The 24,592-nt window shown below is 41.7% G+C and overlaps 1 protein-coding gene across 1 annotated transcript; it reads right to left on the bottom strand.

Moving 5' to 3' along the window:
- On the bottom strand, positions 1-4,762 carry LOC111860860 (solute carrier family 25 member 45). Its single transcript, XM_023844931.2, has 7 exons — positions 4,363-4,762; positions 3,869-3,935; positions 3,305-3,348; positions 2,874-2,945; positions 2,329-2,517; positions 1,457-1,694; positions 1-801 (listed from the first exon to the last, which is right to left on the bottom strand). The coding sequence occupies exons 2-7, from the start codon at positions 3,903-3,905 to the stop codon at positions 518-520; spliced, it is 864 nt and encodes a 287-aa protein (XP_023700699.1). The 5' UTR covers positions 3,906-3,935; positions 4,363-4,762; the 3' UTR covers positions 1-517.
- Positions 4,763-24,592: the final 19,830 nt, after the last annotated feature.

The following is a 24,592-nucleotide window of genomic DNA, read 5'->3' as shown; positions in this document are numbered from 1 at the left end:
TTCGTGTGGACTTTCATTTATTAAAATGAATGCATGCATGTATGGTGTACTAACATTTTTAATGGGGAGGGGGGTGCATCTGTGCCCCCCCCCCCCCCCCCCCACATACATACAGTACTTCATTTAAACAAAATATCTCCTCCAGTAGCATGCCGCTACATGTTTTAGCTTACAAGGATACAGTACTGAATTGAGTAGTGATGAGAGTCTTAAATCATGCGATCATTTGCTTTAATCACGTGCTTTAAATGTGCTTCTGACGTGGCTCAAAATTCTGCACTGTACCTTTTCATTAAGTGTAACTCCCTGAGACTTACACCAGGATAAATGGTTAGAATATGGATAATTAAATGTAACTGTCATACTAAGTAGCTCTTGGCATCTTAGCTTAGCGTCTCTTGCTTCTTGGCTAATGCCTGCTGACTGGGTCTGACTGGGTAGTTGGGCAGCCTCTGGTCAGCATGTGGTCCTAGGAAACCACTGGGACTGTATCATAGATGACAGAGGTTTAGGAGGCTCAGTCCAGGGCCCTGCTGGTCATGGTCCTCATGAGGCTCTCGTAGCTCAAGAAGGTCACAGCATTGACGGGGAAGGCCCTGATGCTGTTGAGCAGGAGGCCCTTGAAGAAGAAACGTAGGCCTTCTTCTCGTACGCTGACCCTCACGCAGTCCAAGACGCTCCTGTAAGCCAGACCCCCGGTTCCTGATAGCTGCAGTCTGGCCTTGACCACATCCATAGGTGTTGCACAAGCCCATGTCACCACGCCTGCAATGCCACCGGCCACCATCACCGCAAACGTCCCTAAAGAACATGCACAGACGTGATCAGTCTCCAGTTCTCCACAAAGAAGTCATGCCCTCGTCTAAGTACTACTAATGTACAGTGATCCATCAACTTCGGTCCTATGAAGTAATACCCGATCTTACTTGCGTCAAAAGTCCTATAAGAGCCAAAGCAGATGTAGTAGATATTGCTGAATATCTGTGTATCATGCAGCAAGAACCAAAACAAACTGATTGCACTACCACTATAAAGGTTTAGTTAAATGTGTGATATTGTATCTTATGTTGCACAGTATATTTGGCCTCTAATAATGATCACGATGCGTCCAGAATGACTTGTATCCTCTTTTCTAGAATGTAACCTGAACATGAGTTGACTGATACCTGGGGAGTGTTCCACGAAGCAGGATTTCTTGCTTAGCTGGATAACTTGTTGGATTTTAGGTAATCTGGGCTAAATGTAAGTGAACGAAGATAATTCCCTTTTAGTACAGACTACCTTAAATCCGGCAAGTTATCCAGCTAAGCAAGAAATCCTGCTACATGGAACACCCCCCTTGTACTTAAAATGTCGTCTTCGCAGTGAAAGTCTGTGGTAATGGTGTAAAATCATTTTTATTGCCCACTTTAATAACCGCAGCCCTTGAAAGTCTGATGAGGCGACATCAACTTGCCTGGCGGCTTCCCAGCTTCAGTCAGAAACCTGCAGAAAAACTCATAAGGCAGGAAGTAGAGTCCGAAGCAGGGCACGTCCCTCAAGGCCAGGGCCCCCATGCCTCGACACAAGCCTCGGGGCCCCTCCTCCTTCAGTATCACTGCCAAGCAGTGAATGGGGCCCCTGTACTTCTCCCCGGTGCGTATCTGGGTCTGCAACCGTACTTTGACCAAGTCAATAGGGGCAGAAACCACAACCTGATGACGACAGAGATCTTGCAATTAGCTGAAGCAGGAGCAGGTTTTTTTTGTGTTAATTGTAAACCTATTCGCTGACCTAATAGCTAATGTACGAGGGATTCCCGAGACTCTCAATGTTAGATGAAGAAAACATAAAATCAAACAAAAATATGAAGGGTGAAACTCCTCAATTCTTCAATCATAGAGCAATTAGCATAATTACAGAATGAGATCAGCTGTTTATAATCATGCTCCCTTACAGGCACTAGGGTTGAATAAATAAGGTGCCAAGTCCCCACAGGCACTAAAACAAACTGCTACTGTATGCTCAATAAGTAGCTCAATAAGTAGAGTATTGTGCTAACAACACAAAGTTTGTGGGTTAAAATCCCAGGGAGCACATAGATTGTAAACTCAGGGGTTTTATTTACACAAAAATGTTCTAAGGGCAGAAGGAAAAATGATTGGTTGAGGGAGATACAGTAACCAATCAGATTGTAGAATAGGGCGTCCAAGCAATCAGATGTCTTGGTCCCAACTCCTCTACAATCTGATTGGTCATCTCTCTGAAACAGTCACTGTTCCTTCTGCACTCTGCTTTTTTTTTTTACATCATTGTTACATGTGTGTGACATCCATCCACAAACTTTACCTGTGTGGCACCTGAAAAACTCCCTGCTATATACACTGCTGTCAGAGAAATGGGGTTGCCTTGGCTCCGATCCGTGTATTCTGATTGGGTGAGGTAGTCCAAGGCGTTGCTATAGGAACCAAAGGCCACAGAGTTGCTAATGGCGATACTTAGGACAGGGAATGACATTCCTTTGAAAAATCCATTGATCTGATCGTGTAACAGAAAACAAAGTTTATAAACATTAAGAAATTATGCCTTATTAAGCATAACATTCATATAATATTTTGAGTTTAATTTCAGTTCGATTTTAAATTTCTTATTACAACTGCTTAGTGAGAAGGCTTGAAGATGCAATTTCATTTTTAAAACTGGATTTTTTTCAAGATAAATAAACTGAGCATTTCAACAGTAAATGGCCAGTTGTTTGAAGGATTGAGTTTATTAGGAAGAACCCAGAGTGTAAATGAGAGATCTTTGGTTCTAAATTATAAAAGCTGCAAATGGGGATATTTTACAGGACGTGTCTGTTCATCTTGGTATGGCCCTCCCGCGCGCGCACATACCCCTTCATGTCGGTAGGTTTTGGACACGCAGTCCAGTATCCCCCTGTATGTGGACTGGGTCTGCAGACGCACCTGCCGACACATCAGATCCACACTGGCGTCACAAACGCTTCTTTCGTATCGTACCGCTTCACAATAGTCCACTTTCACATTGCAAGTTATATTTGAGCCACTGCACCACTTTTTTCAATAGTGAGCTGGACATTTCTAACTCTGTTATTCACATTCTTAACTGAAAAAGTCGTTATCCAGCTTTCCAAGCATGTAGTTTTTTATGAGGGGAAGGACTACCGTACATACCAACCACAGTCAATAAAAGAACATCAATATAAAGATGTATGTAACGCAACAGCAATCGCAGAGATAACTGCATAGTTCGTAATTTAACACGGACGCCGCCGCGCGTTGACTGACGCGCGTCCGTATCTTACCTTCACTGTGTCCATCGGGTGTCCCACTACCAGCCCTACGGCACCTGAAATTCATTTCTACGTCATCACTGCGCGTAACTTTCATGTTGTTTTGATTACTACTTGTGTTTTGCATAATTTGCAATTAGACAAAGTTTTAAGCTGGTTTCTTTGGGTGGCGAGTGTTATCAGTGCAATTGTATATGTTTTTTTTTATCTCTCGCTTCATTAAAGTAGCCTAAATCTATTACTAAATTATATAACGTTAATGCACGACATGCGATGCATTATGTTATGCATTATGCAGGTATGCGGAGTCAACACGAGATGAGACGAAAAAGCATTTATTAGTAAAACATTTCGTTAATTTTTAAAATTGTGTTATACGTCTAGAATTTTAAGTGGCATTAGAATTAAAGATTATTATAGCGCATTGATTTTCCATTGTGATTCGCCTATCTGATATTACGTGTACAAGTACATAATATTAATAAACACCCTTCTGACCAATCAGATTCGGGAATTCCGCAGCGCCGTGGTTTACTTGTCCAGGCATTTTTTTATGAAGTGGCAGGAATGTCTTACCTGAAATCCACCCTGCTATAAATTCGACTAAAGGCATTTTCGGTGGAACACAACCAACCAAGAAACCCTACGAAAAAAAAAACGTAGAATAAATAGCAGAAATCCCCTACAGTTTTGATAGAAAGTAACTTAAGCCAGATGGTAATGTGACTTTTTAAGTCTAAGCTCGGCTCATTATTCGGTTCTGTGCCGCAAGGTATAATCACAAGGATTAGCAGGTATTAATACCGCGATTAGTGTATATGTACACAGTTGTAATATTTATATATAGTACATCTATGTAAACAAGATGTACACCGCGTTTTATAAATATAATGCATGAATATAAATATATTCTATGACGATTGTAACCAGAAGCCCTACAGAATGAACGTTAATACAAAACAGGCGGAGATATTACAATGTGAAGTAGATGCGTGCATTTATTAATAAATGCCTCATCTTGCTGGAGACTTCGAGAAATCGGTAAAAGTTAGTACTAACAGTTGGCCTACCTTTTTTATTTGCTTAAACAAGAAGACTTTCACGCGATTTCACTTTCCATGAAGTACCGTATCAGGTCTTTCGCTGCTCATCGTTCTCTGCATAACAATCCAAAGCGCGGTAAAATTATTAAAAGCATAATGAAAAATCGAATTGTGTTGTTCCTTGGAGGCACAGAAGGGCGGCCGCGAAAAGCTACTACCGGATGATTATTCCATCCGTCTGCCGCATTTTTTGTTTTATAGTTGAAACCTTCCCATATAGGTGGAGCCAGTTTTTAGGAGAAAGATAGTAAGGACCACAACTGCTTAGAAAATAATATTATGCCACGTTTGACCTTTTAATATAGGTGTATATGCCCACATGACGCGTATAACTCCAATATTTAAATTTGCAAATAAATCACTGCGGAGAAGGGCGCTCTCCCTCGCGCGAGACCCTCCGGCAGGATTATACGTTGTTTCCATTTCGATGGGCAGCACGGACGTATCGGCCTATATACTTTTGCGAACGTAAATGTGTATTCTGGTAAACTTCGGTACAATTATGCTTATTTTATCTTTGCAATGTACAATTTGCCTTATTTGTATGTCGCTTTGGATAAAAGCATCTGGAAGATAGAAAATGCTCAAGTGAACTGCAGCATAATCAGACTGGCACCCACGCTAAATGGCATATTCTCACTCTTGACTCAAGAAGAACTTGCTTAACCTGTCAGTTTTGGTGCAAGTGGAGCCACTAGCAGGTTACTGCGTCGATATATATTAGAAATACGTATTTGAATGCTACTTTGGCTGAATTTAACCAATTAATCACACCAAATCATCTAAATTTGTATTTGAAAAATACATAAATAAAATCTTTACAGTCTAGTAAAGCTACATCAGTACGTGCAGGGGCGGATTAAGGTGTACAGAGGCCCCTAGGCTACAGTAGTCTGTGGGCCCCCCAACCCCACCCCCCTCTGCGCCAATGGGGGCCCCCTTGCAGGCTGGTACACGTGGGGCCCCTAGGCTTAAGCCATATCTAGCCTGTGCGTTAATCCGCCCCTGAGTACGTGTATCAACATATCATCAATACGTGTGTGAATGTGTGTATTGCTTATTGTTAATGGAAACACTGTAGATTAACAATATAATGTATACTACATACATACTACATAAATACTATAGTATTTAAAGTACTTATGAAAGATATTCCATTGACTGAAAAACATGCCTTTACCGATACTTTCACCCCAAATTGTGTGAGACATTGGAAAATCTTCGAACAAACTAAAATATTTACTTTCCCGACCAAAGAATAAGAGTGACTCCAACGGCCGCTATGATGGACAAAATCAAGGACCAAGATACCTCGGCTGGAACAGGGATACCTTCCCTCCTCAACCAGTGCCTAGTGGTTGGGCCTTCACCCATGGGGCCCAGTGCCACCTGCAGCAGGGGCCATAAGGGTCTGGTGCAATGTGGATCAGAGGGCAGGCGTAGGCAGGGGCCTCGATGGACTGATCCTCGGTTGAGTGGAACGTAACTTCTCCTGTAGGAAAGGGAGACTGGGGTATTGCGGAAGGTAAAGCAATACCGTCTAGATTAGATCTGTAGCAACTCTGTAATTGATAGTTACATCGCGGTTCAATTTGGTATGATTTTTTTTCGAACCTTTGCATCCATCCATTCATTTTCCGTGAATGCTTATCCTAATCAGGGTATCAGGGGCTCCAGAGCTAATCTTGGAGGCTACGGGCGCAAGGTAGGGCACAACCCAGGATGGGGTGCCAACGCAGGGCACACTCGCATTTGGGGGTTCCGACTGCGGGTAATGGTAGACACAACTAACCAGGGCCCTGCCTGGATGGGAGGCCCTCCAAATGCCTTGGAAATAATTTGATTTTAGTTTCTAAATTTAATACTTTCTGTTATTTCCTGCCCCCACGCCCTCCTCCCTTCTTCCCCCCCTCCCCCGCTTCCAAAGCAAACTGGTTTGATCCTCCAGTGAATAAAAAAACAATGTGTGTGACGTATGCAATCAGTGGCTTTCGTAATCCTGAATCCAAAACGAAACCAAGATAATATCAGGACTTCAAAGATAGTGAGAGATAATGGAGGGAAAGTCAGCCCTGAAAGTGGCCCAAATGAGGAAAAATACAATGCAGGAAAATAACCCAAGAGAGAAGAATATAGAGGATTATTTGACAGAGGATGTAGGACTAAAGCCAGACAATCTGTCAGATGCAAAGAGATTCGACTGTAAGTAGAACTGCAGAAATTACTAAATGATTGCCCTTATTTTCTTGGGAGGGTGTTGAGGGGGGGAAAGAGGGGGCACACTGTGTCCGGGCCTCAAAATTTGGTGTTATGCCCTTGCACGCATACGCACAATTCACTCATACAAGCACACCTACAGACAATCTGGTAACTCCAATGCACCTCAGCAGGTTTTTGGACCATGGGGGGAAACGGAGTACCCTGACGAAACCCCGCGACGTCACGGGGAGAGCATGCAACTCCACACAGCGAGCCATGGCGGAGGTGTGAGTAAGCAGTAATAACCACCGCGCCAGTGGCGTAGGCAGAAATTGTATTTTGGGCGGGCCATTGAAAAAGTGAGCGGGCCTATATTTTTTCCTAGAAAAAATATTACTTAAATAATAATTAAACCTTAGAGAGTAGAAAAAATAATAGACAAACAAACTGCAAAAACACACCTTTATTTTGCAATATTCGGCAAAGGCAATAACAAAACACCGTCTAACCATCATGTTCAACAGTGCTCAATAAAGGCTGGACAAACCACCAGCATAGACAATAACCTGCCTATTTTATTCAGGTTAGTCAGCAGTGCAGAGCAGACAGTTCACCCAAAAATAAAGTAGGCTAAAAGTAAAAGAAATTAAAATAATGAAAACTCTCAGCAGAGAACGGTTTGAAATAAATCAGGTTTATATGAATATATATATTTTTTAATACATTTGAATAATAAAAATAAACTAAAAATGTATTTTGATCAAACTTGCCTGGGTGGGCCAGGGAGTAATGTGGGCGGGCCAGTGCCGCCCTGGCCCATTACTGGCTACGCGCCTGCACCGCGCCCTTGTGCCGCCCCCAACCTTTCTGTCGATTTGGTAGTTCATTGCAGTACCTTTTAACACCAGAAGGTGACAGTAGAGTCGAATGTTTTATTTTACAAACTTTTTTTGTCAACATTTCTATATGAAAAATATGCTGTTTATGTAGCCTGTGCTAATTCCATTACAATGCAAAAATGCTGCGAAGACCTTTTAAATGTTAACGTTAAATATTACATGACAGAAATGTGCACTTTATGTAGACACGAAGAAATGGATAATTTATACAACTGGCAGTAGGTGTTGGGGGGGGGGGGGTTAGTGCAGAAGGGGCATCTGCCCCTGTACCCATCACTCCAGGGGGGGCACTGCAAAGTTTACCAAGCCTCTCCCCTTTTACCAACTTCCCCTTTTGATTACCGATCATCAAGCAAAATGTCAGCAGGTCAGCAAATGTTACTGAGGGGGATCGTCACTAAACCCATCCTGCTTACCTTGTGTGTTAACACAGGTATATGTATTTTATATACCTATAGGGTACCAACAGACCGCTTATACAAAGGTGCAAAGTGCCAGTTTGGAACATGTGCAATGCTGGTCTTGCCAATTAATAACAGTTTCGACTCAGAAAACACGGGGGGGGGCGCTGCCCCACCCAAACTCCGCCCGTGATTTGCATTTTCTCCTCGTGTTGTCATGGGGTTTCCTCCAGGTAATACAGTTTCCCTTTGCAGTCCAAAAACATGCTGAGGTTAATTGGAGTTACCAAATTACCAAATTGTGGTTACAGAAGATCCTTAGTAGATAAAGGCTGTTGTATCAATTTGCACAATCTTTCCCCACCAATCAGCAGTCAGCTGTACCTTTCTGTCCTAATGTCATGTCTTATAACATCATGTCTGTATGATGTTTTCGTCTTAGTATTTCTATCCTCTTCATCACTTATTATTAGACCAATGAGAGCGATATTTCAGCTGTGTCCATACAGCATATATCTGAAGGTGACAGTTAAGCATATTTTGAGGAGCACCTGGTTACATCACTGAGGACCTCAAATGGCCAATCAGCACCAGCTCCCTGACCCATCGAGCCCAGCAGCACCTGCACTTCCGATGGTGGCTGTAGATAGCTGTGTGAGACCCCCCCCCCCCAAATCATGGGGGATCCTTGTTTATTTCATAGAAAGTGCCAACCTTAGCAGGCAGAATTTTAAATTTAATTTAAAAAATTTTCTTAAAGTGTGTGGCTCAGTGGGCTAAGCCTGTGTACTTGTAATCACAAGGTTGCTGGTTCAAATCCAGCCTCAGCATGTCTGTGGGTCCTTGAGCAAGGCCCTTAACCCCCAGCTCCCTGAGCACCCCAACAGGTGGCTGCCCTTCATGGACAACTTACTCTGCAAAGAGCAAGTTGAGGGAGGCGTAAAAACAATTTCCCCACAGCAATCAATAAAGTATCTATTATTATAAACATCTGTTCATCTGTTTATCTGTTCAGTAATCAAAGTGGAATTACTGCATTTTGGAAGCTGAAATGCGCAAATTATTAAAAAGTAACAATTAAATGAGTCCTATGTTGGCTGTAGATAGTTGTGTGAGACCCCCCGCCCCAAATTATGGGAGATCCATGTTTATTTGATAGAAAGTGCCTGTCATGTATGCGGGTGGCTCGGGCACGGGAACGAGGCATGGTGCACAAAAAGGGCAGACGACCCACTTGTGGCTCCAGGAAAACAAAACAGGGTTTATTAAATAAAACAGAAACAGAAACCAACACTAGGGAATTTAAACAGGTAAAGACACAAGCAGAGGGCACAAGGAACAAAACCAAAAACCATATACAAAATCACCAAATACAATAACTAGACAAACTCAACTGAAACACTAGGGAGCAAAATACAAAAACAGAGGAGGCAGGATTCAAACACAGGACAGAAGGGTACTCAGACAACCACATGCTCAACACATTGAGCCACATGACCAGACAGGCAACAGGGGAGAACAAAGACTAACATGAAGGACGGGATGACCAGCGACGCCTGCTGGTCAAACAGGGAAGGGACACGGAAGGACCACAGCAGGGGCTGACCCTGACAGTGCCAACCTTAGCAGGTGTATGTGCCGACTTGTCTCGAATTAAAACTCTGACTACATCCAGCTGACCAAAGCTGTGCAAATGAGGTTGGCGTATAGGTCCCAAAAAGCTTAGAAAACGGTGCTGAAAACGTGCTATGTGTTTTGAAGAATAAATATTAAGGGCGTGAAATTGCATGAAAATTGGTCCGGAACTTGTGAATTTCCAACCTACTTTAAGAATTACTGCAGCACCGGTGAATGGGGAAGCTCATTTGCATATGCCGGTGTTCTGTCAAGTTGAGCTACTTTGTCGAGATAGGCTACCGAAGTGCTAATCGAAAGCCCTAACCCTTACCCTAACTCCCAAAAAACCCTAATACCCTAACCCATAACGGTGGAACTGCACATGCGCAGAAAGGCTCTATAGTACATCTCCATAGGTAGCTCAACTAGTCAGAACACCGGCATGGTCGCGAGCTGTTGTAAATAAGTGCTTGTATATACCCGATTGTCGCATGTCCCTTTCCTGTGTTTGTACTCAGTCCTTGCCTGATCCACGCGTATTTTATCAATTGTGTAATTATCCACCGTGTGTGTGCCTTACATTCCACTGTGAGACCTCACCGCGGATCTACGTCATAAAGTATCCTGGCGTCTTTTGTTGAGCTGGTTTGGTGTACAGGCATGAATTCCAACGGAGTCTGGAATTTGAACTATTACTTGCCATCTTTTAATAGTACGTAGTAGTGATTCATAAGACATGCCAGCAGAAATTACCACATAATAATCATGATAGGATACACAGGGCCAGTGCAGAATGGGTCAACTGCACCGTGAACAACAGCGCATATTTCCCCCTAAAACACCAAAGAGAGAGCGGTCGGCGAAGCCTCGGCAGCCTACATCCACTGCTTGGTAATGTGGTAGCCACCCCTGAAGCCCTGCCCCGGGTAGCCTACTTGGTCGACTTCCGCTTAAAAGCCTCCTCTATACGATCTTCCCATGGCAGTCAATTCTATCAGGGCAAGTTGCTTTGAAGCCTCTGACAGAATGACAATGTCTGGTCACAGTGACGTCATCGCGATATGTGCTTGCCCAGACCTACCATCATCTGCCAGTCCTGTGCAGTATCAAATGTTATCTGCTTCCTAATTCACTAAATTAAACACAAATAAATATTTGACATCATATAAAATAGAATTTAATACAAAAGACGTTCATGCTGATGGTAGCAAAAATCATTACACATTACGTTCATTCTTTATTGACACTAAATCATAAACATTGTTCATTGCATTATACACTGCATGCTGCTCTATCAAAGCCATTTGACTTTGCTGAGGGAAGTTCATTGTTTATATCTGCCTGTCCGTGTCTGTGTTTAGACCTATTTGTATTTGTGATTATTTGTCACTCGTGACAAGATATACACCATAGGCCTATAGGCAAAAAGTTATAAACAAGATTATATACAGTGTCTTGTCACTTCTTTCCACAATAAAGCTGTTTAGTGGTAATAATTTCGTATCAATTACACTCACAGTAAATGTAAATGTTTCAAGTCAAAGTCTAGAGAAATGCACAATATTGGTCTGCAACGGGGCGGGACGCCCGCGGGACTCGCGGGACGCGGCGCAAAGGCATGAGGCGCGGGTGTACATTTGAAAGTATTCTTGCGGGAGTGGGCGGCAATAGAGAGATGTGTTCGCGGGAGCGGGACAAAGACATCGGTCTATATTTAACGATTTTGACTCATCTTTCTTCTATTATCTTTGGGTAGCTCAGCGTTTGACAATGTCCTCGGAATTTGAACAGCAACACGAACGGCCACGGCCACAAGTAAGCGGTTTGTTGTGCTTTAGTTTGATTGTTTTCAGCTTTATTAAATTCCGCGTGACTAATTTTACCAGTATAATCGTTATTATTATTATTATTATTATTATTATTATTATTATTAGCTTGCCAAGTTAGATAATACATTAGATTATTGGCAATGGCTGGGATGCTATGAGGTGTATATTAATTAATTACAAGCTTCCACTTCAGCCTGTTATCTCAGTTATGTAGTTTATTCTGTGGCTAGCAGCCACAGTGTGTAACTATTCGTCCCTCTTCTTTTTAAATTCGAGCTCTGTCTTCTTCCACTAGGACATATTGAGACAATAATTTATATAGAGACGTCTAAACAAACTACAATCTGCTCTAAAACAGCAACTACTAAATTTGGATTATGTAGAGTTCCTGACTCCCCATGAACTTATACTGTTTGGATCGTTCTCTGAGCAGATAGGAGGTATATCAGAGATTACAGAAGCACTCCAAAACCTCCATCATCTGGTCCAGTGTAAAATTACTGACAGCTCTATGCCCACAGTGGAACTGGAAACAGAAGTTGGTCCAGGTTCTGGCCACCGCAAAATTAATTGTAATAGAGAGAGAAAAACTGAAAAATCTGTTGGACCCACATCTGCCAGTTGCATGCATTGCTAAATGCCTTGGTGTTTCAAGAAGGACAATATTCCTTGATAATTTATTAAAGCATCTCCAATTTAAATAAGGCCCTCAGACAAAAATTATTTTATATAACTTAATATTTCTGTTGGAGTTACTGATTGGAGGAATATTACGAATAAAAAGATGTGAAGAACAATGCCAGAAAAATCGTCAGTGGTAATAATCCAGGAGCATTTATTTACACTGCATGTACAGTAAATATATTAATGGACAATGTGTAATACTGATAACACTTTATCACAATATGTACATAATATATTTTTCATAATAAGTCAAACTAAAATAATCTGCAGAGAGCTGAAGAAAAACTTTATAGCCATGTTCAAAGAACTGAAATATTGAGTGGGATTTACCATATTTAGTTTCACACTTATTTATCCTCCTGAGACCCCACCCATTCATTTATGTCCATTGCAGTGGACATTTTGTTTTTGCATATATCTTTTCACCGATGTAAGGAAACATATTTATTCCTGTTGTAAACTAAAGAGGACATGCTCTGAAATTAAAAATAAAAATTAATTTGAAAAAAGATCTTATTTCCTCCAAAGACATAGAAAATCGCAATTAACCTAAAACTGAAGGATATTTTTTTCCTTGGGTCTCAGGAGGATAAAGACATAATATTCAGCATCCCCTTTGTAAGAGATTTTTATATTATGAAGAACAACATTCTTTTCCCTCATGGACATGTTTAGTAGCCTAAGACACCCCTGGCGACAGCAGTCCCTTTTTTCGTTATTTGATCAAAATGATAAACGTTGAAAGATCTGTGGATTACTCATGCAGGGTTAAAGTAAGTTTTTTTTTTTTCCTTTTAAAAATGCTCTTTTCAGTTTAGCAGGTGTACCTTTGTACCCAGAAGGCAACATTCAATTTTGCCAATGTTTTGGTAAAAGTTCAGGTTATGCGTGAGTCTAAATATGTCATGTTCTAAACAAGTTTTGAGAGACAATTAAAATGGCATATTTCAAGCAAATTGTTGTTGCAGTTTTTCTTTACTAATTTTACTTTCTATAAACTACTTGTGCAATTACTTCACGCCATTGTGAGGGAATCTCTGGGACGCTGGCAGAATGGAATTGCTGACTGAGGATGGAATAAACGCAGAGCCGCACCACAAATTTCAATGTTTCCCTATATTTCTCTCATTTTCACTGTGAAATGTTTCTATTGAGACTGTTTTGATATTTTTAATTCAGGTCTGTAGCCTAGTTAGAAACGTTGTTGGTTGTATTTTTTTTTTGTGGAAAAACTGGTTAGCCAAATCTACCCTTATATAAATGACATCTTTAATTCGCAGCCGGAGTCGTGCCCACATAATATAGCCTATATTTCATAAATTCCTGTATGTCAGTTAGGCAACAAATAAATTTGGTACCTTATTTAATTTTTATAATCCAAGATATTATAGCATTTAAAATGTGTCCGGTATTTTTGGAGCACCCTATACTCCACCAGCCTTGCTTGCGGGATTCAGCAGGTGGGAGCGAGACAAACCATAACAGATGCGTGCGGGAGCGGGTCGAAATATTACACATTTCTGCGGGAGCGGGCGGGAGCGCGATGAAAAATCAGTCCCGCGCAGACCTCTAATGCGCAATCGCAAGTGAACACTACGCCCTGGACAGGAACGCCCCTCGTCGTTTTCATTGGTTATTTTGGCATCACGTATATTCTGCGTTTGTCAGGGCATACCGAGCGCAGCCCGGGTGTATTGCGAGTCCATTTGGAGCAACAGCTTCGTCTCAGCCATAGGTGAGTACTATCTCATACATAGTGCTTAAGTAAATCAAAAGGAACACTAAGGCAGTATGACGAGCAGAGTTTTCAGACTCTCACGCTCACAAATAAACAACTTACAGCACATTTATATTATTCCATTATAAACCTAAAAGTAGCTGCACCAGAAGCGTTGAGGCACTTTGTAAATCCTAGACTGCTTACAATGTAATAAAACTCATATATACATGTAAATGGGTGTGCTTGTGTGTGCGGACTTGAAACTGTTCACGAATGGAAACTGTCACTCCATCCAGCTGACCAAAGTCGGGCAAATGAGGTGGGCCTATACTGTAGGTCCCGAAAAGCTTACAAAACGGTGCTGAAAACGTGCTATGTGTTTTAAAGAATAAATATTAAGCGTATGAAATTGCGTGAAAATTGGTCTGAAACCTAGTCATTTCCAACCTACTTTAAGGATTACTGTAGCGCCGGTGGACAGGAACTTTACAAGTTCCATGCGTATGACCACTGTGTATAATTATCCATCGTGTGTGTGCCTTGCATTCCATTGTCAGATCTGTGTCCGAAAGTTTCTCTTGTTGAACTGGTTTTGTTTTCAGACGTGAATTCAAGGGAGTCTGGAGTTTGAACTATTTGCTACCTTTTAATAGTAGTAATAGTATTGTTTTGATTGTCTTGTTATACCGGTGTGGTTGGAAGCCGTACATTTTTCAAGCGGGTGGAATTTGAACTGGTATTTGATGTCTGTTCTAGAGATCTGTTTCTAGACGTGCCATCGGAAATTGCCACACAATAAATCGTGATGTGCAGCGTGTGTGAGCAGTCAAAAATAACTTAAATGAGGCGTTCCTAAGCTTTTTCACTTGGGAACCCAAAAGTATTTACCTAAACCCAAAATATATAATTAAATATCATTACATGTCAACGATATAAAAGATGGAAAACACAAAAACATATGTTGAAGTATACAAACAACATTTATTCTTAAGTTAAAAAAAATCTTTAAAAATTTTTAGTTTTAATATTGATGACAATTAATGCAGCCCTCTACGAATTAAGGAATTAATACGTGTTGTTAAATACGGATATCAAACTATTGTAATAATGCCATGTTAAGCACAAAATGGTAATTTACAAATACTTAATTTAATCTGCTATTCTAGGAGACTAATGACAATTCATAACCTAGGATTAAGATGTGATGCATAAATTTGAAATGTAACTTCAGTAAAACATGTAAAATGTCAATACAGTCGAACCCAGTTACAACGTACCTCGGGGGACATTAAGAATTTGTACGTTATAACCATAGTATGTTGTAACCAAGTCCCTCAAAATGAATGATAGAACACAAAATGTATATAAACAAAAGTTTTATAAAACACCCCTCAAGTTGACACTATGACATACAGCTTGTGTAGTTTGAAGAATATAGTTCCTATTCTGAATAGGAACTATAGCCTATTCTTCAAACTAGGTTAATATCAGTTACTCATAGACATAACGCAAAATCCACTGCCGGCTTATCGTTCAAATCGCCTTACTGTTACCTAATGTCAAACCAAAATTATGCACCTGTATGATTCAATTAGCTGAAATAAATTTCGATACCATGACACCATGCAAAACCATGAAAAAACGGGGGCTGCATGCAAGGAGTCCGGCCGGCGTGGAATACTTCGTGAGGATAGCTTCATACAGTTAGGCGTTGCTAAGCGATGTAGATGGACCGCAACAGCCGATTCTGAATTGTGCGCGCGCTCGGAAGATGAGGCTGTACGTTGTAACGAAGGTCAGTTTGCCTATTTTCCTCTGAAAATCATACGTTATATCGAAGTTTACGCTGTAAAGGTGTACGTTCTAAGCGATACCGGCAAATGGAATAATGCATTACGCGAATTCGGGACATTGAAATTTGAACGTTGTATTGGTGTAAATGTTATAAACGGGGTACGTTGTACCGAGGTTCGACTGTATCTGGTAATGTGTAATATAACCGTGCATACTATAAGTTACGATTTAACTAACCAACGCGTCCACTATTATGCGTTTTTATGATTGTACATACTTAAATATGATTGAAATATGCAAATCAGAAAACTAGATAAGTCTAGATGACTTTGGTATTGTAGTGTGGGTTTATGAGATTTTGAGGCGATAGCTTGGAGATTTTGGTGTGGAGATTGCAGGTTGCTTTGGCTTTATTGCTCATAGTGGCAATTATACGCCGCAGAAGGTCTACCCACACGTTCTTGGTCCATCCCCTGCGGACTGAGAGAGAAGACAAAAGGTAGTTTTGGACCCTGTACGAGGATTTGAGGAAACATCCAAACATATGTTTGTGTGGAAAAGGGGAGTAAATAAACGTATTCAAAGGTTGCGGAATGTGTTTGTATCCATTTTTCATTGTCATCAATGGGAGTGCGCAGCGCAGAGAAATGCGAGCAGCAGTGCGTTTAAAATAGACTGCAACACGTACAGCGCTCCAGTGGGAACATCATACATTGTGGGAGGGGTTTGTAACAAGGGGTCTGTTATCATTTGATACCCTAACACTACCCCTCGTGATAACGCCTTCCCCGACTCACAGCCAATATGGTCAATTTTCACCTGGCTCCAATGAAATCGCTCAAAAAAAGAAAACAATCTGCATTGTATTTTAATTCTAGTTCAAACTGTAGCCTGGCATCAAAACAACTGAGCAGCCAAATCCACATTCAAGCAGAAATAATTTGTTTCAAGATGTCAGCGGGTGACGTTCGAGTTTTTTTCAAACACGCTGCTCCTCTCTTGCCGAAATCCTTCCGTTCCCACCCCGCTCACATGCTCTGTGTGGTTGTGTTCGGTCTTCTTAAGAACTCCTACTAAAACAGCGCTCCAGTTTAAATAAAGCCGCCTCGCCTTGTTACTGCCACTGTGATGCCTGGGTCTGTTTTATGGTCATTATTCCATTTATTCTACCCTATGAACGGTGTAATTATAAACAGACACGGTGTCACTCTTCAAAAACATGTGAACATCTTTGTAGTCTTCCCTGGCTACATACCCACACTGTGTGTGTGTGTGTGTGTGTGTGTGTGAGAGAGAGAGAGAGACAGAGAGAGAGAGAGACAGAGAGAGAGATGGATAAAAGCAGGCAAAAACTTTTCTCCTGGGGACCCACTTTTTAAAAACCATCATGACCCAATTCACAATATACCTTACAAATCAAGAGAAGAACAGATGTGTGCATAAAAGAACGTTCCTAACCATGTTTAATGCCATTTTCGCATCTCCTTAAAATATCTTTAACTGGTCAGTCATGTCGAAGACATATGCACTGTATGGACAAAAGCATTGGGACACACCTCTTAATCATTAAATTCAAGTATTTCATTCAGACCCATTGCCACAGGGGATTAATATCAAATACCCATCCATGCAGTCAGCTTAAACATTAAGGAAAGAATGAGTCATTCTGAAGAGCTCAGTGAATTCAAGCATGGTGCTGTCATAGGATGCCACCTTTGCATTAAGTCAGTCTGTGAAATTTCTTCCCTTTTAGATATTCCACGGTCAACTGTAAGTGGTCTTATTGAAAAGTGGAAGCATTTATCAGCAATAGAAACTTAGTCACAAAGTGGCAAATCACGTAAAATAACAGAGCTGTGGCGCATAGTGCTTAAAAGTCACCAACACTCAGTAACTGCAGACTTCCAAACGTCCGCCGGCATTAACTCCAGCACAAAAACTGTGCGCCGGGAGCTTCATGGAATGGGCTTCCATGGCCGAGCAGCTGCATGCAAACCTCACATCACCAGGCACGATGCCAAGCGTCGGATGCAGTGATGGCAGTGAAGCACACCGCCACTGGACTTTGGAGCAGTGAGAACATGTTCTGTGTAGTGAAGAATCACGCTTCTCTGTCTGGCAGTCTGATGGATGTGTCTGGGTTTGGCAGATGCCAGGAGAACGTTACCTGCCTGACTGCATTGTGCCAAGTGTAAAGTTTGGTGGAGGAGGGATAATGGTATCCCCAGAATCAGGGGAAAGCCAGGCCGCTGAACTCTCGCTTATTCGCTGCGTTGTGCAATGAGATGGGCAGCAAGCATGAGACTTTATTACTCCACACAGAGGAAAAGTCCTGACCCGTTTCTTTGAGCTGAGGGATGAACTTAAAGTTTTCTTCAGTAACCATCCCTTTGAGCTGTCTGAACATTTTCTTGATGAAGAGTACCTTACGTCAGGGGCGTTGCTAGAGATTTTGGGCCCCATGAAAGCATATCATATTAGGCCCCCCAGTCCAAACCAATCCAGTTATTTTCCTAATTTTTTAGGGCCCCTGTCACTCAGGGGCCCTTGGAATCGTCCTAGCTTTCCTCCCCCTTACGGCGCCCCTGCCTTACGTGCCTGGCTTATCTGTGTGATATATTTTCTCGTCTGAACGAGCTCAACCTCGGATTACAAGGCGTTTCTGCAACCATATTCAATGTTCAAGATAAAGTTGAGGCCATGATAAAGGAGTTAAACCTTTGGAAGAACTGCATGGACACAAAGAACACAGAAGTCTCTCCCGTGCTGCATGATTCTCTGTGCTCAAATGATCGCACACTATCAAACAGTGTAAAGTGCGACTGTAACATGCACCTGGAGGAACTGGCAGCGATACTTTACGCCGATACTTTCCAGAGACGGACGGCTCAAATGATTGGATACGTCACCCATTCACCGCCGTGCCTACTTCGTTATCAGCGTCTGACCAGGAGAGCCTAATTGAGATCGCCACAGACGGATCTCTAAAACAGTGGTTCTCAAACTTTTTCAGCAGGAGGCCCCCTTGTGTAGGGTGAATCCTTTTGTGGCCCCCCTCCTCAAAAAAAAAAATCATGACGCAAAACATCCTCAAACTTACAATTTTACTTAATTTTAGATCTTAGATTCTGTTTGTAGTCTTTATTTCTCTGGTTTGTTAAATTTACATTTCACAAAATATAACATTTTATTAAAACAGTTTTGACAGTAAAACCAACATTGTCTGAAAAGTGCAACAAAAGTACTGAATACTGAACAGTAATTTATGATGTCAGCAGCGTAGTGTGCTATGTAAAATTTATATTTACATTTTTTTTATACTTCTATTTTTTTTTAAATACATTATATTTTACATAGGTTGACAAGCCTGATTTACATACAGGTAATTTTTTTTTTTAGATTCTACAATTTCGATGCGGCCCCCCTAGCGCCATCTGGTGGCCCTCCAGGGGGCCGCGGCCCCCAGTTTGAGAACCACTGCTCTAAAAGTCGAATACGCTCAAAAGACCCTGGCGTATTTCTGGATAGGACTGCGCACTGAACAGCCTGCGCTGGCTAAGAGCGCTGTCAAGACCCTGATGCCTTTCGCCACCACATACTTATGCGAAAGTGGATTTTCTGCTTTAACAAACATGAAAGCAAAATACAGAGCAAGACTTTGTGTGGAAAACGATTTAAGACTCAGCCTTTCCCAAACTGAGGCAAACATTGAAGAGCTGTGTGCCTCTGCCCAAGCATATCCATCACATTAAATAAAGGTCTGTTTAATGAAAGTTCACATCTAGTCTTTATGTTCTCGACAAAATGGTTAATTCTAATAAATCTTTTGATACACTGCTAGTATTAAGTAGTAAAATCCGTGATTGAAATTGTGTCATTAGTAAAATTCATTTGGTGGTGAGAAATAACTGACTGCAGTATTTACGGTATTTTTATGAATGCGGTATTGCAATCTATTTATAGACACTAATTAAGAGTCGTTGGTAGCAGGGGGTACGCGGCTGAGGCTGACATGTCTCAAGGGGTACGTGGCTGGAAAAAGTATCGCTTTCTTACCCCATTCAGTACAATAGATTAAATAAAAAATCGAATTATTCTTTTCTCTTTAAGTATTAGTCAAACATTCTAAAACAGGGCTGTTCAAATCACGGTCCTCAAGGTCCACTGCTGGTTTTCCAGCCTTCCTTTACCTGTCAGTCAGGTGTGAAGCCTCTGACCAATCAGAATCAGTAATTATTAAACTAACTGTCTGGGAGAACTGAAAACACGGCCTGGATTTGGAATTGAGGGTCAGATTTGAAGAGCTTTATTGTAAACGATGAACTGTTGGAGAGGCTGTTTTCAAGGCTGCAGGAAAGCATCCAAAAATACCTCTAGATCTGGACTACCCTTCTTGAACACGGTAATCTGTTACAGTTTCGCACTGGAGCCATGTCAGGAAGCTCCCACTAATGTTACTAAGTTGCCGAAGGATAGAGAGCCTATATCCAACACAATAACCTGCTCCATTCACTTTACTCAGACTGCCGCTCTCTCCACAGCACTGAAACCATCTTAACTAAAATTCTTCTAAACTTCTTCTTCTCCTAAAGATCTTCTAATGTCTGCTGACTCTGGAGCCCACAGCATCCTCATCCTCGACCTGAAGCAGCCTTCTGCACTGTCCTAGTGGCTCCATGACCTGGGTATCGAGTGTAACACCCTTGGTTGCTTCACTTCCTACCTGACGGGCAGGAAGCGGATCATTTCCATCTCTGGATAATTGTTTTCCTCTTCAACAATCACTAATGGATTTCACCAGGTATGAAATTCTGTCTGACATGAAACTACAGCTATTAACACTGTCTGCTCTGCTGCTGTGACACCAATAAGTATTAATGCAGGACAAAGTAATTATTTAAAGTCAGGCCAGGAAAGCTGTCTGTTACTGTGCTTTGATGCTAAGTGTGTTAACATGTGTGTCACTGGGGTTACCTTGGGTTTCTAGAAGGATTTGGCTGGGATTTAGCTGTGCTTTTTTCTGACTGTGAATTAGAAGTCTGGATATGCCAGGAGGGGGGAGGGGTGTCTTTTCCATTGTTTTTTACCTTGTAGAAAGTAAAGACATCAAAACTATAAAATCATATGTAATTGTGTAGTAACCAAAAATTGTTCAGAAAATCAAAAGCACCTTATATTTCAGTTGGGTTGAAGTCAGGTGACTGTGGAGACCAGACCATCTACCACACTCACCGTCACTCTCCTTTGGCTAATAACTCAAACACACTTTGCTTGGGGTCATTACCACGTGGGTAAATAAATAAATAATTCCCCAAGTAACTGCAAAACAATCAATGAAAGCTACTGGGGGGGGATTCAAATGGATAGATATATTTGTAATTGAATTTCACACTTTGGTATCAGCTTCACTTTGTTGATTAGGGAAAATGCAAGCATTAGAACATAGGTCACTACAATTATGAAAAAAGCCTTTTTTCCAGGTGTGTCCAAACTTTTGTTAATTTAAGCTGTATTTTGTGTCCTGTATTATGTATGTTGAATTTTTCAGATTTACTGGATTTTGATTTGTTCATGCAGTGGAAACTGATCCATAATCTATGGTTGTCAATAATGGTGCACTGATATAGGAATTTTGACAGATTACTAATAACCAATATTTCTTTTGTCTAATATCGCCGATACCGATTACTGACTAACTTTTGAGACTCTTGTCAGGCTGTGAGGTGTCGATGCTGAAAGCTGCCTGCGCTGATGAGAGGAATGATGTTGAATCGCTTTTTATTCTGTGTAAAACTAAAGATTGAGTTCATGATAAATTTAAAACAGTCTGACCGGTTGGTACTTTGAGGCCTCTTCTAAGCAGAGTTTCCACCACGTCTCGTATTTTACAGGATCGTCCCGTATCGTAAAATAAACTGTCCCATTTTGATCCACATGGGACGTGATTTTGTCTCGTATTATCAGACCAGGTGATCGGTCCTGGGGAGGTGGGGGCATCGTGTTCCTCATTTCTGGTGAATGAGCCAATAAAATCCCTCATCCTCCACTATGCAAAAAGCCAATGTGATCATCTCAGTTACTGTAGTAGTTCTGTACTCAGCTCTGGTGCTGCTAACTTTTACTGTTTAAAGTTCACATGTCAGTCAGCAATATCAGCCCATATTGATCCATCAGACTGATACCGATATCTTGATTTATAATAAATACTGACAGGTTAAACGATGTACCGTACGTCCATAGCTGTCAGTGTTTTACTAGTTTCTAAGAACAGATTTAACTACAAGTCAGTGATCAAGACCTGATTTTAACTTAGGTTATAAATACACATTAATACAGATGGTCAGGATGAGAATGTTTTAATGTTTAAATGGAGGACCTATTTCATCTCGATCTTCTCTGGCTGCAGAAGGATGGTCACACCTCTCCTGATCCTCTGCCTTATACACCATCTCCCTGCTGTCTTCGAGAAAGTCTTATGTGAGTAGATGCCTCACACTGACTCTGTGGCCTAATTAGCTGTATATGTTAATTCTGATCTGTTTTATTAATTATATGATGGTGTGAGTGTCTGACATGGGTGTCGGCTGTAAAATCCCCCCTTTATAGGGGACAGTCGGGTCTCTCACTGTGTTCCTGTAACTTAGCTGCCTGGTTACGCTGTAGCTGCTCTGTGTGATGATGCTGATTGTGCTGAATTTAAGCTGTGGTACGTAATTAGGACAAATTCCCCAGGTATAATGAATGGAGGGATAGAATTATGTGAGTATAATACTGACCTTGTAATGACTTTGTTCTGTATGTTAATCAGTTGTAGATGTTTCTCCTGGAGAGACTGTCACACTGCCCTGTGATGGAGGAACCAATAATGACACCAGTGAAGTTGAGGTGTTTTGGAAGAATGGAGGCATGACTGTCTGTCTGTTTCAAAATGGGACTTGGTGTGAACACCCTGACTTTGTTAATCGGACTCAGCTTGGATCCATCCAACAGAAAAACTTCTCTTTGGTCATTAATCCTGTCAGACTGGAGGATCAGGGAGAATATGTGTGTCTGATCAATGGTGCAGAAATACAGATTAATCACCTTAATGTTAAAGGTAAGTAAACCCTCTGACCGGCCACCTTAAACCTCAGGAGACCCCGTCTCTGTGGGGCAAACCCTCCTCCAGCTCAGCCTGCCCCCCTGCCCTGCTTGAGCAGAGCCCCCACCCTGAAGATGAGAGCAGTAGGGACCCCCCCTCTGCAGCTCCTCTCTGTTCCCAGGCCCCCTGGTCATTTGCGTTTCACACACTGCTGTAGCTCTGAGGCTCAGACTGACTCTGCTGCTTGTGTTTCTGTGTGTCTGTAGGAGGCCGGAAGCAAAGGGCTGCAGAGATCCCACCTGAAGGTTTGTGCAGCTTTACTTTACTCTGTTTTACTCTGTAATTGAGGCAGTTCTCATGCTGACATCAGGCCTGTTGGACATGATGCACCCATTAATAGGCCTCCTGTCAGCTCTGTCTGTCTGACAGGCCTGATCACAGGAGACCTGAGGCCTGAATTATATAATAGATATTTTGTCCCCGCTCTGTGATTTTACATGACCTACCACTTCATGGCTGAGTTGCTGTTCTTCCCATTTGCTTCCACTTTGTTATAATACAACAGTTGACACTATAACACTATAACACTAACAGTTGACTGTGGAATATTTAGTAGTGAGGAAATTTCACAAATGGGCTTATTGCACAGGTGGCATCCTATCACGGTACCACGCTTGAATTTTCTATAATGTAATCAGGGCAACTGTCTGCACTCTCATTGCTCTAAGGGCAACTAGTGCTAAATTAAATGCCATTTAATTCTGTTAATGCACAAGTAGCCTGTGATGCAGGCATGACATTGACCAATACAGTAGCTCAATGGCCTAAGTCTCCTCATGATCCATTCATTTCGAGTTTTACGTACCACATCAGTATCTCCCGACTGCCTGGACAGAAAACCTGCATAATAGGGAATCCCCCAGGTTAGATGCCATCAGCATGATGAAGTTTGAGGGTGAAGGTGTGGGTTTGTCTCATAACTTAGTCATAGTGGCTCTGTGCTCAGCAAGTCTTTTCTTTACCTATATTGTCAGATCCGACCACTTTTATTTTCAGGGTGTTTTATAGAGCTGATGGACTTTACTGCAGTGGCAACATCTTTCCAATCAACACACGTTTTCCTGTGTGATCCCTGTACTCAGGCCCCCGAATATAACACTGTGTCCTGCCTTTACCTCTGACAGGAGGACCTCTAACTCTCACTGTACAAAATTAATCTTTTTTTATTTACAGTCTCCATTGGAATTTGCTAAAGGTTTGATTTGCGTATTACCTGAGCATGCAGTTCATTCATATTGACTGTTCATGGTTATTTGTGGGAGGCTACTGGGCAGGATCTCAGGCTCTAACACGTACGCACATTTATACGATAGTTCTGATTTACCCAAGGGGAGACTGCGTATATATATGCGTACATCAGGTTTGATGATAAACCTGGAATTTCTTCCTCATGCCATTTTCTGTTCTTTTTTTTTTTTTTTTTTGTAGTGTGTCAGTGCTGACATCATGACTGTGATGACATCATGACTCAGCCTATCACAGTGAATGTGTGTCTGTGTGAATGTGTGTAGTATGCCAATGCATCACCAGTGTGCAGAGATGATGACTGTGTCACTGTTTCTGATTTGGTACAGGACCAGCTGATTTTGTTTCTCTTTTCCCTCCAGAATCAGACGGTCCTTTTTGTAAGCCGTATGAAAACAAAAACAAAAAAGTTCCTGATGAAAACCCTCCAGGTGAGTTTATACCCTGTGTGATTAACATGCTTCTGCCCCAGAGTGAATCCTACATTCTCTGATCCTTCAGTTACGGGTGATGCCAGTTGTTTAATGACCTATGAGGGATCAGAGGGGACACAGGGCTGTGTAGAGCGAGCGGCTGTTTGCAGGCTGAGGGTGAAGATGTCAGAGGGTCATGCTGGCTGTGCAGAGCCGCCCAGTACCTGCAGTTCACCGCAGATACAGTCACCACAC

The sequence above is a fragment of the Paramormyrops kingsleyae genome, chromosome 24, assembly GCF_048594095.1.
Source record: "Paramormyrops kingsleyae isolate MSU_618 chromosome 24, PKINGS_0.4, whole genome shotgun sequence".
Lineage (NCBI taxonomy): Eukaryota > Metazoa > Chordata > Actinopteri > Osteoglossiformes > Mormyridae > Paramormyrops > Paramormyrops kingsleyae.
Note: the sequence above shows the minus strand (reverse complement) of the source record. Positions and strands in the feature narration are given on the sequence as shown.